General features: G+C 41.3%; 1 protein-coding gene across 1 annotated transcript; it reads left to right on the forward strand.

Moving 5' to 3' along the window:
• The first annotated feature begins 4,684 nt into the window (after nt 1-4,684).
• On the forward strand, nt 4,685-13,491 carry mapkapk2b (MAPK activated protein kinase 2b). The gene is made up of 10 exons (XM_030119680.1): nt 4,685-4,870; nt 8,385-8,524; nt 9,368-9,432; nt 9,831-9,910; nt 11,422-11,548; nt 12,017-12,092; nt 12,207-12,331; nt 12,770-12,855; nt 12,926-13,006; nt 13,267-13,491. Exons 1-10 carry the CDS (start codon nt 4,685-4,687, stop codon nt 13,405-13,407), a joined length of 1,107 nt encoding a protein of 368 aa, XP_029975540.1. The 3' UTR covers nt 13,408-13,491.
• The last annotated feature ends 2,784 nt before the right edge of the window (nt 13,492-16,275 follow it).

Here is a 16,275-nt window from a genome sequence, read left to right on the forward strand (position 1 = left end):
GAGATGTATTTCAGCATGAGACCATTTAAAGCTTTATAGAAAAGTAAGATTTTTAAGTTAAACCTTTGACACACAGGCAGCCAGTGCAGACATTTTACTGAGAGTTGTAAACACACTGTTATGACAATCCATCCTAATGAAAACAAATGTCAAGAACTAGGTTCTCTGAGTTAAAAAGGTCAGTTACTCTACTGTTTACAGTTTTTCTGCAGATATCAGAAGCAGAACTGTGTGTTATGGGAGTAATTTGGCTCCTGTGCTGCATTTGCATGACTGTGCAAGAGAGGACAAATGACTTGCTGCACCAGGACAGCACAGATTACTGCAAACTTAACTACAAGAGACTGAGTGTTGTTCAGGCCACTTTCCCCATTTACTTTATATTTCCAGTAACTCCTAAAATACTACTATTGCTAATACTACTACTACTGATTGGGCTTTTTTTACAAGGTTGAAGTTGACATCAACATGAGCTTCAGGTGTGCCGAAGCAGAAATGGAGAGTTCCAGCACTTTTGGGATTCAGTTTGACACCCCTACAATGAAAGATCTGACTTTAAGTTCAAAATAAACAAATGAAAATATAAAAAACAAACAAACAAACACACACACACAAAAACTGGCATATATGATAAGTCTTTGGACAAAAGAAACACATTTCCACAAGACTTGCTTGAGTGTGGTTTGTGTATTTGTATGTAAAAATACCACACATTGCTTTTATGTCTAATGTTCTATATTTGTACCATCATCAAGTAGTTTTAGATGACCTTGAGGAACTTGATATTGTTTATAGATTAAAGGCGTCTGCTGGTGAGATTGGGTGTATCGTCATTGATTGGATGTATTCAGATATATATTCAATAAAAGTGAACATAAGCGTATTATTCCCTGGACAGAGATACAGACGATCACACACACCTATTCGCAATTCGGAGTGATCGCATTCCCTCAAGCACAGGTTTAGTTTTTTAAATTAGTCCCAGCTGGATTCGAACCAGGGATTTTTTTTCACTGTAAATAGTAGATGGATTTCATATGTATAGCATGTTTTACTGCTTCATCAGTCTCAACACACATTTATGTGATTACTACAGTTGCTTTCACCCATGAGACCACACACCTTTCACACTCACAAACTGGCGGTTGTGTTTTTCATAAATTACCTGTATGCCAAAGGTCATCTAACCCTTAAACATTTTTCCATTGCGGCACTTTTTCCTGTGTCTTCAAAGATATTGTAGAGTTTGCACATGCTTTTAATAGTGGAACATACAACAGGAGGATTTGGATAAAATAAATAAGCAAGGAACATGATGGAAAATTGTCTTTTGGGCCAATAGATGGTACTCACATGAGGTTTTGGCTTTATCTTGAGAGTGGCGTAGGAGCTGTGTCTCAGATATGGGAAGGATATAAATCTCAGGACACATTATGGTGTACCTTTGAATTGGGGGTGTTTTGACCTTTTGTCTCTAAACACCCTCATCAAAGGTGGTCAGGAACAAGGTGATCAAGCCTGAACTTGTGTCCCATGATCATTCATGAGAATTGCCTGGTTGTTTAAAGGGATACTTCAACATTTTGGCAAATTGACCCATTTAGCGCAATTCCTTAGTCATTTCGAACAGCATACTTACTTTTTTTGTGAGGGCGAGCTGTTGTTTATTCAGAGGTGAGTCGGGAAAGGTTTTCGGGACGGACACAATGGAAGTGAATGGTATTTTTGCTTCCCCTTGTCAAACTCATCAAATACACAATCCAACAACCCCCAAACACTTTGGTGGACACGTTATAATCCGCACATTCACTACGCTGTGGAACACCAACAAAAAATATTTTAGCGTTACGACACTGAAGCAGAAACTGAGAACTACTTTTTCTTTTGAAATCACTACGCCCAGACGCCATGTTTAGTAAGTAGTTCCGTCTTAGCAATCTTCGCATAAACAACTCAATCTCGTAATTTTGCATTAATATTTCACAGCATGTCATGTGACAAGTGAGCATGTCATGTTGTTGATCTTTAAGCCCAGCCAGGATCCTTTTATTTGGTCCATATCCATTGGCTGCTTCTTTCGGTCGCTTCAGAGACTGACCTGATTGACTAATTGACAATATCGGTGGAGGACTTCTGGAGACGGAAGCACATCATAGCTCTGATGATGAAGCTGATGTTGTGTACCTCTATCTCCCAGAGGTCCCTCCAGCCAAGCCTTCTACTCTCCAGGCTTTCCTACCTTGCCCATTGTCCCTGCTTGGCAAGAGAGACAGCCTCTGCACTTTTTTCAGCCTCCTCCTGATGGCACACCTACACCTCCTTATGCTAGATTGGTTTACATACTGCAAGGCCACCTCCTCGTCCCAGCTGGACATGCCCCGCAATGTTATTGTGCCTCAGGGTTGTTGTTGGTGTGAGGCTCGCAGTTGAGAGTAGCGTGGTGCTCAGTTGAGCACATCTGAGGTGTAACCAGGCCAGGAAGTGAAGGAAGTGTAGTACGCTCAATTTGAGCAAATATCAAGAGAAACAAAGCTGTATGATACTACAGTATACCAAATATAATGGACATATGCTAGATATATGGAAAATATATGAAATATCAATGTGAAATAATTGTACATTGTACAAGTTTTTTTTTTGTTTGTTTGTTTGTTTGTTTGTTTTTTAATTCAAATCTCATCCATGGGTTGTTGTCCAGGGTTGCAGTTTTGTGGATGAGTTGTCCCACAATCAACAATATGTCAGCCATGGTACTCAGTGGCATTGGAGATGAAACAGAACCCTTCAAGGTTGACACAGGAGTCAAACAGGGCAGTGTTAATGGTGATGAAATCCTCCACTGCGTCAGCTGCGCTCGTGGGGTTTTCTCCACGAAAAAGAGTCTTGGAAAACCACGACCTCAGAACAAAGACCAAAATCCTGCTCTATAAGACAGTGGTGGTCCCCACTCTCCTCTGTGGAGCAGAAGCCTGGACTACATACAGTAGGCACCTAAGAGAACTGAAGCCGTACCATCAGAAATGCCTCTGGAAAATTCTCAGGATTGACTTGGAGGATCGACGCACCAGCATCCTGGAGGAGGCTGACATTTCCACCATCACTGTCACCATTGCCCAAAACCAGCTCAGATGGAATGGCCATGTGGTTCAAATATCTGACTCTCACCTCCCAAAACAAGTCCTTTATTCCCAGCTTGTTAAAGGGAAATGGGCCCCTGAGGTCAAAAGAAGAGGTTTAGGGATAACATCAAGACAAACAAAGGAAGTGCCGCATGGACCTAAAATCCTGGGGAGACATACCAACAGAGAGGGTAGCCTGGAAAAACCTTGTCCGTGAGGGTGCTGCACTGTACAATGACGACCTCCGCCATGCTGTGGGTGTGTATGTGTGTGTGTGTGTGTGTGTGTGTGTGTGTGTGTGTGTGTGTGTGTGTGTGTGTGTAATGTCCAGTCAGTTTAGGCCTACAGTGAGAGGGATCTGAGTTCCTTAAGGTGTCAAAACAGATTACACACTGTTCCTATTGTTGATTTCCCTGCTGCATGCAGCACAGCAAAAGGTGAGATCCAGACTACTTTCTACATTATTAAATGGAAACGACTGGGGAAAAATATGTATCAATGCAGAAACATCTAACAAAGCATATGCAATTGTTGAAATCTGTTTTTGCTTACCTGAAAACGTGTGGGGTTTTTTTTTAATTGGTTAATGTTTGTGGAACTAATGGCAACACTGCACCAACTACTGCAGTCTGGATGTCAAAACCTACTGGATTTCCATTGCTGACCACAAAGCATGATGGAAAGCACCAGGATGCAAAGGCATACCAAAGTCCGAGTGCCTGAAATGTGGTGTCCATCTTTTGTTTCACATCAAAGCAACAGCAAAATCAGTCAAACAGACTTTATCACACCCCCGAAAAAAGTCAAACGAAAAGCAGATGTAAGTGCACTTTGTTGCTTTGTGATTGTGTGTGTTGTGTATATTCAGCCCTGGAAGGGTGTTTTATTGCCCAAACCACTTCACCACCCAACAACCCCCAAGAGAATGACAACCCCATAATGGCATGCCCCAAGACCTCCACCAATCTGCCCCAGTTGAGGGACGAGAAGGGGAATTCAGCTCTGCCATGTGAACAGGGGTCCTGTAGCACATTCAGCGCTCCTATTTCCCACCGTCGTTGCAGTATGCTTCTCCTGCGAGCTCCAAGAAATCGCATTACAAACACTTACAGATCAAGATACTGTACACACGACTCCACGTCTATGCATCAGTCATTTCAATGAGTTTCTTCACTGCTTTCCTTGACTATCTGCCGTCTTCTTCCACACTGAAAATCACCTGATAAGATTGAAGTGTTGGGGATGTGTGGTTAGTGGCCTCAATGTCTCCCACCCCCACCCCTGGGAAAGATGCCACTCAGAAGTTCTAACAGATAATCCCAGTTAAGTGATTATATCTAATCTAAGGCGATATTGACTGCCCGGTGTGGACAAGCAAAGCAATTAGATTTCCTGGCGGCCGGACTGGTACAGCTGCAAGTCATTTAGACCTGAGCTGCTGCTGCTGCTGCTGCTGCTGCATGTGCCGGGCTGTTGCTGTTTACTGCCGAGCGGTGGCCCAACATCCCACCAGCACAACATGAGACAGAATCTGCTAGAGCGGACACTTGCTGCAGACGGTCAGCATGTCTCTGAACTCTGCTCGTTTCCAGCAGCTGTTCGACAAACCTGTGACCAACAGGGCGCTTCAGACCAAACTGAATGCCATTACTGACGATTACACTCTAACTAATAAGGCGCTTGGCATGGGAATCAATGGCGAAGTGTTGGAAATTTGCCACAGAGAGAGTGGAGAAAAATGTGCACTGAAGGTAAACCGGTTGATTCGGATTCATCTGAAACCTATTTGTGTTGTTTTAATAATAGCTTTTAAAAAGAGTTACGGTCACAGCACACTATTTATATACTTGCATTTTAAAGCTACTAATACTACTACCGATGTTATATTTAGTCTTACTATATTAGGTTCCTTTTTTTAATAATCGATTGCGTCGTCTTTGTGTTTTAGTGGAGTCACTCATTACATAAAGTTTTTGTTCAGTCATCCATTCAAAAATCATGTGCTTACAACCTGCTCTTTACACCAATACGAAGTATATCTGTGTTTATATGATCTAATTGTGTTTTTGTTTTTATCAAGAAGCAGCATGCTGGCTGAACATGTAAAATATTATGCATAAATCAATATACAGTATGATAACCAGCACACAAATCTTGATTTACATTTCATTTCCACCTCTCCCACCGCAGTGACTTATCTGAATTTACGTGATTATAAGAAGATATTCTTAGCACCAGCATGAGTGTGCTGTAAACAGAATGAGAGCTTGACTAACAACTTTCACGCTTTGACTCTTATCTGTTTATTTGTTTTTTTTTTCTCACACGTTGAGCAGAAATCCCAGACAGTGTGATCAATTGAAAACAGTATCAGAAAGTCTGGTTCTCATGCACTGTGTCCCCTCTTTGTCCCCCGCGACAGCATGCGTATCCTTCGATGTCTGAGTTTTGCCTGCAGGGGAGGGATAAGTGACCGTGTTGCATTCCTCACAGATCAGTTAGTCACTCGTACGACATGGTCGGGCCGGTGCGTTGGGATGACAGGCTGTCTTTAGAGTTGGAGTTGAGAGCGGACAAAGTTCAGGAAGTGGGGGTCACTGTTGTTATCACAAGTGAGTTATAGAATTTCTGTTACAATCCTGTAATTATGTGGCTTTAGGGCTTGACAGACATCTTTGTCAGGGTCTCATTTCTGCTCCAGAGGTTTTTCATTATCTGTTGGTCAGTGGCCTTTAGTTTAGCATGTTCAGGTTGTTGTTGTGAAAGACGAACACTGATTTTTTTTTTTTTTCCGGAGCAAATCCTGCTAGCCAAGTGAGAGGGGAACATGCCTAAGTCTAAAAGTAGCCCCATGCGAGAAGCCAGAGATGTCTGACTGATTAGCAAGTCTAGAAGGGTGCAGCTGACACGTCAAGCCCTGAAAGGTGATTCAAGCAAGTGGAAAAAAACTGAATTTTTCCAGGCAAGAAGGAATTCTGGCCTGGATTAACATTCAGCAAATATATCTTGTTGAAAGGGACATTTTAAAATTATTGTTGACGTAGAATATATAGAATATAGAAGCTTTGATTAGCAAATTTCCAACAGTCTCAAAGTCTGTTGCCTCACTTGTAGAGTTTTCGCAACGTGATGAAAAGCATAATATGGAAGTTTTTATTTTTCTCATAACATGACCTGCACCAGAAAAATCAAGTGTGGAAGCACTGTTTGAAGTATACGTTCTCTGGATTGACAAACCCAGACATTTGCAGTCCGTGATATGCAATAACCTATGAAGCTGCCTATCAACATGGTAATTGAACCCAAGGTTTTCGGGTCTTGATCAGTGTCCATTCACGTAGAAGGAGTGGTCGCTGCATAACTGTACAGCATCTTGTCAGTAAAGTGTTTTCTGTCATCACAAAGGACTGCGTTCTTGGAATACTCTTTAGTATGAAGTCAACAGTGTGTGACTATGATGCTAAAATCCAAGCTCTCTAAACATTGCTTGTCTGCTCCACTTTTATAATTTTCCATACTGTCTGTCACACAATCGTGCTTCTTTAGTACTAACCTTAGGACAATTCAGTCTAACCTTTTCAATTGATACTAACCTTCACAGTCTTCTCAGTGAGTCACAGTCTTTTTCTTATTGCACCTTGTATAACTTTCTATGCCCTGTTCCTTAAAATATGAAGCTGTCGGGGAAGAAAGTAAGACAAATTAGCATAATATACAGCCAAGTGTCTGAGACAGACTGATCTGGAGGTTGACCTTAACATAAAAGTCAACACTTCTGATCGTACTGTATTAAATCTGCTGTCTGAAAGAGTCTCACAAAGAAAGTTGTCCAGTTGAATTGCTGATCTTTGTACAAATATGTGTGATAAAAGACATCATATTGCGGGAATGCAGCTGCAGTTCAGAGTGTCTTTGAATATGAAATAGGGTCGATTGATTTGTGTAGCTGTAAATTTGTGCTATGAGGAAAAGTACTTCATGTCTACAGCCACTGACAGAAATCACTGGCAGACTCTGACTGCAGATGTGAACACAGAGTGAAGTTTTACTTTATAAAGTCAGTTATCCAGAGAAAAGTTATCTAAAAGCAAGTAAAACCAGGGAAGGAAAAATCCAAAAAAACAAGGAAAAAACCAAAACCAACAACAACAACAACAACAACAACAACAACAAAAGAGGAGGATTTTAGAATGTCTTGGCACAGAGGAGCAAAGAGCATGGCAGCAGGAAGCGGGTTTATATACCCTGAGGAGGCGTGACAGGTGAATAATGTTAGGGAGACAGATAATCACATACAAGGAATGAAGAAAGGAGGAGTTAAGTGAAACAGAGACAGACTGAAAATGAAACAGGAAGAGATGAAAACAGATATGACACACAATCTTGACTATGACAAAAAGTCATCTTCAGCAAAACATGCTTCCTACAGAGGTTGCAGATGTTCCTAAATAATAGATGTGTGGTTAAAAAAAAAAAAAAAAAAAAACTGGCACAGACCAACTAGAGTTCCATACATGCAGTATTTACAAAGTAAAAACATGCAAACTCCAAACAGAAAAGCCCCAAAGCACAAACCAGACTTGAACCAGGATGTTGTCGCGATGGGTTGAGAAAACTAATTTAATTTAGAAAAAAACAAAAACGTACATCAATGTAAAGACCCAGTATGATTGTGGATCATTTTTCAGTCATTTTATCAGATTGATTCACTAATTTAAGTTTCCTCTCTAGGTCTGACTCACGACTGCTCCTCATGATTGTTCTTAAAAATGCTTTTGGTGGCTTTATTAGAAGACTATATTCAAGCTGCCACATTTTTTTCCTACTAATTAAAGTGATTCTGGGCCATTCCTTCTGGGTTTTGTCTCCCGGTGGCATCCTCGTGCATGAGTGGGTGAGATGTGTGCGGCTGCTGCCTGTGTCGTTCTCCTGTGTTTGCAGTGCTGGACTGACGATACCGACTTTCCACAACAGTAAGCTGGGATCCGCTCCAGCCCTCCTGACCCTAACTGTACATAAAGCAGGAGAGACGATGGATGAACAACATCTGTCGCTGCACTTCTTAAAAAGCAGGATGTCACAACATGAAGTTCCAACGATGATCTGTCAGCGAGATGCTCAGGGAAAGGGGTCAAAGTTCACCGGGGAGGGGAAGACACAGGTGACGCACATTAACGGAGTCAGACGAACGGAGGCAGGGCAGACAGGGACGAGGTGTGCTGTAAACTCCAAAACATTTCTCAGAAGTGAATTTCTGTGTCTCAGGTGCTTCAGGATTGCTCAGAGGCCCGACAGGAGGTGGAACTCCACTGGAGGGTTTCATCCTGCCCCCGCATTGTACCTGTAATAGATGTTTATGAGAACCTGCACCACAACAAGAAGTGCCTCCTCATCGTCATGGAGTGGTGCGTTCCTGTGCATCTAATCCCAGACGCACAGTAATGAGCCAGCAATAAATGTGTGGTCTCTTTAAAAGTAATAACATCTGTTGGCAGAGGTTGATTTCCTTTGCTGGATGCTGTTGAGATCTGGTTGGCTATAGTGAGAGTCGTGACTCATATTAGTGAGCTGGTGGAGCCGGTTCCTTCTGATGGACTCTAACTGAAGCGAATAGTGTTTCCAGAGCTCGTGAGGGCATTAGGTAATAAAAAGCAGGGAGATATGATCTTTATCTTTGGTAAAACAAGGAGGCTCCCGCTTTGCTTTACAAAAACACAGATGAAACATAGTTTAAAGTGACCGGCAAACACCAAGAGCAAATGAAACACGGGAGTGTGCGACGTCTGTGCAGCCGGAGCTGATTTAGATTATAGTGGAGTCAGTGCTGGATCAGCTCCATCAAGACTTTGTGGAAGTGAAAGTCAGTCATCATTGATACACCTGTGCTTTTCATCCTTTTTTCCAGTTTTACTTGATTAAACGATCATCTGTTTTTCTCTCGTGAGGAAAGTTATTTCATCTCCTAGCCAGGTCAAGCATATCTATCAAATGCCTTTAAATAAATCTAATCACATGTGTAAAACATTAGCTGTGACTGGTGATAAATCATGAAAGGTTTTATGAAAGCAGAATTCTGAATCAACTCAAGCCATGAATATTTTTTATTCATTAGGACGCTGAAAAATAAGTGTATTTGGCAACATCAAGCTGCTGCCACCACATTTCTTTTTAACGTAGAGGAAATCAGAAAAGCAGAGTTGTTTTTCATGAAAACCTTTACAAGCTCATAATCACGCATTTATTTTCAGTATGGACGGCGGTGAATTATTCAGTCAGATTCAAGACCGAGGGAACCGTGTGTTTACAGAAAGAGGTAAGAGAAACTTCAACAGGAAGTCCTTGAGATTTTATCGCTGCTGGACTTGGTGACATTTGTGGTCGCTGGCGGAGATCTCACTGCCGGTTTATTCTTGGCAGACAATTCTGTTTTGAGTAGCTGCATGGTTAGAACAGCATTAGATCCAGTGGTATTTCACTTTGCAGTGCTGCCAGTGAAGAGAGTCGGTCAAAAATCACACCTCCTCTTTTCAGCAGAGCATTTGGGCGCAGTGAAATGCTACCTGACTGATTTTTATCGAAGCTGGTAGCCTACAGCTCTTTCAACCTTTGACTCACCACATTTAGACAAGGCATATAATCAAAACTAAGCTGTGAATGTTGATAGGTCAGCCTCGTTAATGCTTCACGTCTCTGCTCTTGCTTGTCACTCAGAGGCCTCAGACATCATGAGGAGCGTCGGAGAAGCCGTACGTTTCCTGCATTCCATCAACATCGCTCACAGAGATATCAAGGTAAATATGTATCGATGTGTAAACAAATAACAGATCGTAACTGGCAGAACATCCATAAAACACATTAAAAAACAGCTGCAGTTGAAGGTGTTGCACAATTGAATAAAAACAGCAGAGTAACATTGAAGATACTCTTGTCAATATAAATTTAAAAGACAGAAAATGTGTCTTAAAAGTGGATTCAAACCCAGACAGTCTGAGCCAGTCCAACCAGCAGGGAGAATTTAGTCTGAGGTCTACAACTGCAAAGCACGATTTCCACTGTTATTGAACCTTGATTTTGGAGCAGCCAGAAGGAATTGATCAGTGCACTTGAGTGACCTTGAAGAGATATGCACCAGGTCAGTGTGAGATAGCTGGCTGTAGCCCATTTGATGATTTGTTGGCAAACAGCAATGTCTGTAAACATTCCCAAACCACAAAGGGTGCCAGAGAAGAGGGGCCAGCACAGGGGAGAGGAAGTTTTACTTGCTTATCCCTGCGAAAAGAAAAGTGAATTTCAGTATTTTGGAAAAACTGCAAGCATGGGAGAAAAGTCTGGCTGAAGTCAAAATAGAGACAGATGCAGATGCTTGGATCACACCACAGGGGTTCTTACTCTAAATACGCTTTATAAACAGAATATGTTGTTTGAAATTCCATGTGAGAATGTCTTTTTACTCTCTTTGATTTTGCTGTCAAATTCTAATTCTTCACACGTCTGTGAATCCGGTCTTCAAGTATCAGAGTCACAGAAGGTTCAGTAGATTTTCCAGACATCTAAGAATATGTGGTTTGCATCTATAGAGTAAAGCTGACAAACACTGCTTTCCATTTGGTCCATCCATCATCTGTCCCCACTTTATCTGTCAGACACACACATACACACACACACACACACACACACACACACTGGAGGGTAAGACTCGTCCATAGACTCTCGGGGTGTAGGAGGATGAGTTCCACCACATTACACACCCCAAACTTTTGTCTTATGCCAAGTAGAAAATCTTTTTCACGTTATAATATATCATGGTTAAAGACATTTGAGCTCCGTAAGCTATAAATTAATTTTTATTGCAAGCATGGTATGGCTTTACATATGGACTTTACACTGAAACTCTTCTTTTGGAATTGGATTTTATTTTCTCACTAGTGAAATAATAATAGTAATAAAACATGTGGTTTGATAAATAGCAACAGTTCTGCTATCTGTTTATTCTTTTGCATGTTGTTCCTGTGTTTTACATGTTTTTTTTTTCCAATTTACATGTAGCTTTTAAAACAACAGCTTGTTTTCTAAATTAGATTTTACATAAACCACAGGTTTTGCTGTCCAAAGCATGAGATGTTTAAACCTGACCAGTCGTGTTTGGTTCATTCTCAGTAGCAAGTTATGATTGGTAAAAGTACCCAAGTCACATTAGTCCTACCAAAGTAGAAGTGGCGTAACATGTGATTTAGATAATACATTTCTAATGAGCTACATATTAATTTTCTAGATGCCTGATGATTGTTTCTTTTTCATTCAGCCAGAGAACCTGCTGTACACGTCCAAAGGACCAGATGCGCTAATAAAGCTGACCGACTTCGGCTTTGCCAAAGAAAGCACCGCTTTAAATTCTTTGGCAACGCCGTGTTTCTCTCCTTATTATGCTGGTAAGGCCACCAGATGATCTGCTCATGAACCGTAGCAATGGGGGATTTAATTTACAATTGCAGACTTTTGGAAGATGCTGTGAGGAGCTTTCCCACTTTTAATCTGCCTGACTGAATTTTTCACGGAACAGCATGCACCGTCTCCTTTATTTATCACTCCTGTGTATTGTGGGTACAGCCTCGGACATGCTTGATTCTCATGAATGTTTAAAGTTCACCAGGTTCCTCTGAGATTGAAGCTCCTCAAGCAAATGTCACCATAAATCTCTTCATAAAACTGTGTCAACAAGACAGTCTTACTTATCAACATTTGCGTTGATCAGTAAATCCAGTTTGACATATCAAGGCAATAATTAAACAACTGACATCCTTCTGTTGACAACTTGAACTCCTCATTCGTTGTTATTTCATGGCGTCTGTCCATTTGACCACTGATCCGTTTTAAACGATGACTTCATGCCGTGGCAGCTCCGGAGCTTCTGGGTCCAGAGAAGTACGATAAATCCTGTGACATGTGGTCTCTTGGTGTCATCATGTACATACTGTGAGTCCATCCTTCTTTTCTCCTTGTTTTTTAGTGGTCGTACTCTGACTTTTCAGCACCAGTTTTCCCTTCTAATGAGATCCGTCTTGTCATCTCCCCTCTTTTCTTACACAGACTTTGTGGGTATCCTCCTTTTTTCTCCTATCACGGCCTGGCGATATCCCCAGGAATGAAAAGACGGATTTGTCGAGGACAGTACGACTTTCCCGACCCAGAGTGGTGTGGCGTGTCTGAGGAAGGTGAGGAAGATTCACTCCGGGAATTGAAGCTGTTTTATGCAAACATGTAAAAGCTTTAGCTTCTGTTTTGCATGCACAAACACACACCTCCTTAACATTTTGATTTAGAAGCGCGAAGCCGTCTCTGCCTGTGTGACTTTAAATACATCTTTGACTTGGAGATATTTCATCTGTCTGCTCTCTGGCCGCATTTTGTTTCTTTCTTGTTTAGAAAAGCAGATGATTGAGTAAAATTGAGAGATCTGTGATTTTATGGCTTATCTTTTCCCTGAGCAGCTCATCATTCATCGTGAAACTATAGCTCACAAAGTGGAATTTTTCTGAACATCATAAAGTGTATAAATGATGGTTTTTACAAATAAACACAGCAGTAAAGCCACAGGAGGCTGTGCTCCCATGTGGACGTTGACTGATGACTGTGATGATTTCTTGTTGCAGCAAAGCAGCTCATCAGTCATTTACTGCAAACCGAACCCACCCAGAGACTCACCATCAGTGAATTCATGAGCCATCCATGGATCATTGTAAGGATCAGACACATTACCTTTGCACTGCTCGCGTGAACAGACCCGACATGACCCGTGTTTCCCGCAGCCGTCCGCGGAGCTTCCTCAGACGCCTGGAAACACCAGCCATGTGCTGCACGAAGATCCAGATGAGGGGGAGAAGGTAAAGGTAGGAGACGACGCCGTGGCTTCTTCACTGCTTCTTTCAAACAGAATAGCAGGCTTTGAGGCTGGTGAAGCAGTTTTGCTGTTCATAGTTTTAAGACTTGAATTAATGTAGAGAGCTCAACTCTACTGAACATTGAATATTTAAATTTTAATTAAAAAAGAATTATAAAACTGAATGAATTCATGAAATGTGAACACTGGTTTCATCTTGCGTGTTTCATGCTTAAAGTATTTTTTTTTCTCTTTTTTGGTTATTATTAGAAAGAAATGACAAGTGCTCTGCAAAGGATGAGAGTGGACTATGATCAAATCAAAATCAAAACTATTGAAGAATCAACTAATCCTCTCCTTTTGAAGAGACGACAGAAAAGCAAAACTACAGCTGTACAGCATCCAGACTAGTCAAATTTTAATTAAACATTTTATTTAGTGTTCCATGAAGGTCACTTTTACACAGACAGGAATATAGATACAGTTTTATAGATTCTCAAGAACAGTGTGTAGATTTGTAAGGTCTGTTTTTGTGGAGAACAGACTAGGAGAAAAATTAAAAGTACTCATTAAACTTCTGAACTGAAGTCAAAGTTAAAAGAGTAAAAGTTTTTTTTTATATATATATATTTACTTTGTCATACAGGAGTATATATGTGTGTGTGTAAGCATGACAATATATGTATGTGAAAGGAGAATATATGTGTATGAGAGGGCCAGAATGAATTATGTCCTCTACGGCCCCTCATAACGCCGTGAAGCGGCTGCTGTAACAAGAAAATTCACCTGCGTTGGGCTGTTAGATATCTTCTATACTTTAATTTTTTCCCAAGTGCTGTAAAACACTGTATGTAATGTAAAATTAAAACCATATCATTCAGCATCCGGTGCATTTATAAAGCACTTAAAACAATCACAGGGATACAAAGTGCTGTACACTTAAATAAATAAATAATACAATAAAAATCTTAGAAGGAAAATAAAATATTTATAATAAAAATTCAGAATAAGAACACACACATCAGCATCTTAGATGGTGGTAAAAGCCAAAGAGAAGAGGTGGGATGTAAGACTGGATTTAAGAAGAGATAAAGAAGGTGCCTCTGTGATGTGCAGTGGCCGATGTTACAAAATGAACTGAAAGAGAAGAGAACAGAAATATTATCTAGACACTCAAGTAGTATAGTCGCTTTGTACTTTAAGAGTTTCACTTTTTGAGAGACATATATGAGGTTGTTAGCAGCATGGTAGTGAGGAGAAAAAAAAAACTGCGCATTTGAAGTATGGATCCATGGGGCAATAAATACAGGAAGAACTGGAAATGACCTAAGTTTCAACCTTGTGGAATGCCGCAAGTCAGCCAAGCAGTGGTAGACACACACAGTCGCCAAGTCTGACAGTGAGTCAAGTAAGATGTGAACAGTAAGATCTGAACAAAGTCACTGAAATGACACCCCTGGTGTCACCCACTGCTATAAACGAGAGACCAGAGTTTCAGAGTCCAGTACGACAGTCCAGAGTGTCAGGGTCCAGTACGACAGTCCAGAGTGTCAGGGTCCAGTACGACAGTCCAGAGTGTCAGGGTCCACTGTTTCAAACACAGAGGTTAAATCCAATAACACAAAGGCAGCACAGGTACAAAACTCGATATCTAATAGAAGATCATTCAAAATCCTAAAAATGCTAATTATGTGCTCTGCAAAGCTTCAAAACATGATTGGAAAACCTCAAGAATGTTATTCTTCTTTTTAAAAATCCCTAAGTTTCAGTGAAATATTTTCTTCTGTCTTTGGAGCACATTCACTTTCCTCAAGGGCGCAGGCTTGGATGTTGAAGTCAGTCTGGGTGGCGAGCTCGATAACCACGTCCAGTGTGGAGAGAACCTTCTGACTGAACCTTCTCAGTTCATCACTGATGTGCTCTGACAGGCATCAACCCGGGTCCAGGCAGAGTTCCAGCTGCCTTGGCCAGCTCCAGTGTGGAAATTGATGGAGCAGCTCTTCCACTGTCCTGGCCCCTGCCTCAGGGCCGAAGGTCATAGTGAAGTTCTTGAGTTGGAAACGGCCAGTCCTAAAAGTTTGAGTAGTGGGAAATTGGGAAATTACTGGAAAGAGGTGTGAGCTAGAAATGGCTCTCCAGTTCAGCAGTGCCCTGCAGTCGTAGTCAGGTGATTAATGGTAAAGGCTACTTCAGTCTGCAGCTGAAGGGAAAACAGAGAGGACCGGTCTGTGTCAACAGGGCCACTTGTCTCTGGATTCCCATCTTAGCACTATGGGTTAAGTTGGTTTCAGTCACTTGTCTTGCTTCCCAAGCTGTTGCTCACTGCATCTAGCTCTTGTTGCTGGAGGACGCCTTCCAACCTCTCTCGTTGCAAATCAGGAGAGAGAGTTTGTGTGCTGCCTCCATAACTGGCCGGATTGTTCTTCCATGGAGTGGGGCACGGGCTGTAAACGCAACACAGCCACAGGCAAAGGCCAATAACTCATGATCAGGAACAGAAGAGGTGATACCTGGAAGTGTGTGCTGTATTACAGATAGAAAACTGCAACTTCACTGTCTTTCCCGTTCTAATCATTGAATTGGCATTTGACTGCAGTTTCAACAAAAAGATGAGATCACAAGATATCTGTTTATATTTTCCTGGTAAAAGTGAAACATGACATTCAGTCAGTGTGAATAGAGATCAACACTTTCACTCAAGAGGTGAACTTATTGTTCTTATATTTTCACAGGCACATGATCTCAACTGGAAATAACTAATGACACAACAGAAATGTTCCTCAGATGTCGTGGCAGTGTCTTCAGAAATATATGAGTAAGTTGTTTGGTACGGCTTAAAAGCTCTGCTCCGTCCAAATGATCAGACTCAAGATTGAAGTGTACTTTAGATCAAATACATAAAATGTACAACAGTTCTTTCTGCTCGTGTCATTCTTTGAAGAATCTTCGGACATAAAAAGTACAAATCTGTTTTGAATTTGCTTATTTTATTCATTACAACATCAGACATCTGTAGACAGTCGGGAGTTTTGGCTTTAGCCTATAGCGTGCCTTGTCAGAGTTGAGAATCGCTCCAGGCGCAACATTTATCGTCAGCTGTCTTATAATTAAACCTCTATGGATTCGCCTGGCTGAGCTGTAGGTGCTTGAACAAATAGATGGCACCAAAACAGAGACCGAGATCAAACACAATCTTTAAATTGCAAATCAGAACTTTGCGCATCCGTTTGCGTTTAGTTTTCTTTTTCCATTAGTGATGGAGGCAAAACAGAGCCGCTT

This window comes from Salarias fasciatus, chromosome 20 (genome assembly GCF_902148845.1).
Source record: "Salarias fasciatus chromosome 20, fSalaFa1.1, whole genome shotgun sequence".
Taxonomy (NCBI): Eukaryota; Metazoa; Chordata; class Actinopteri; order Blenniiformes; family Blenniidae; genus Salarias; species Salarias fasciatus.

Bases quoted from the DNA above. Each gene is read 5' to 3' on its own strand.
- mapkapk2b (XM_030119680.1), top strand. From the start codon at position 4,685: ATGTCTCTGAACTCTGCTCGTTTCCAGCAGCTGTTCGACAAACCTGTG. The intron at 12,093-12,206 runs GTGAGTCCATCC...TTTCTTACACAG, and splicing joins GGTGTCATCATGTACATACT to ACTTTGTGGGTATCCTCCTT. The intron at 12,856-12,925 runs GTAAGGATCAGA...TGTTTCCCGCAG, and splicing joins TGAGCCATCCATGGATCATT to CCGTCCGCGGAGCTTCCTCA.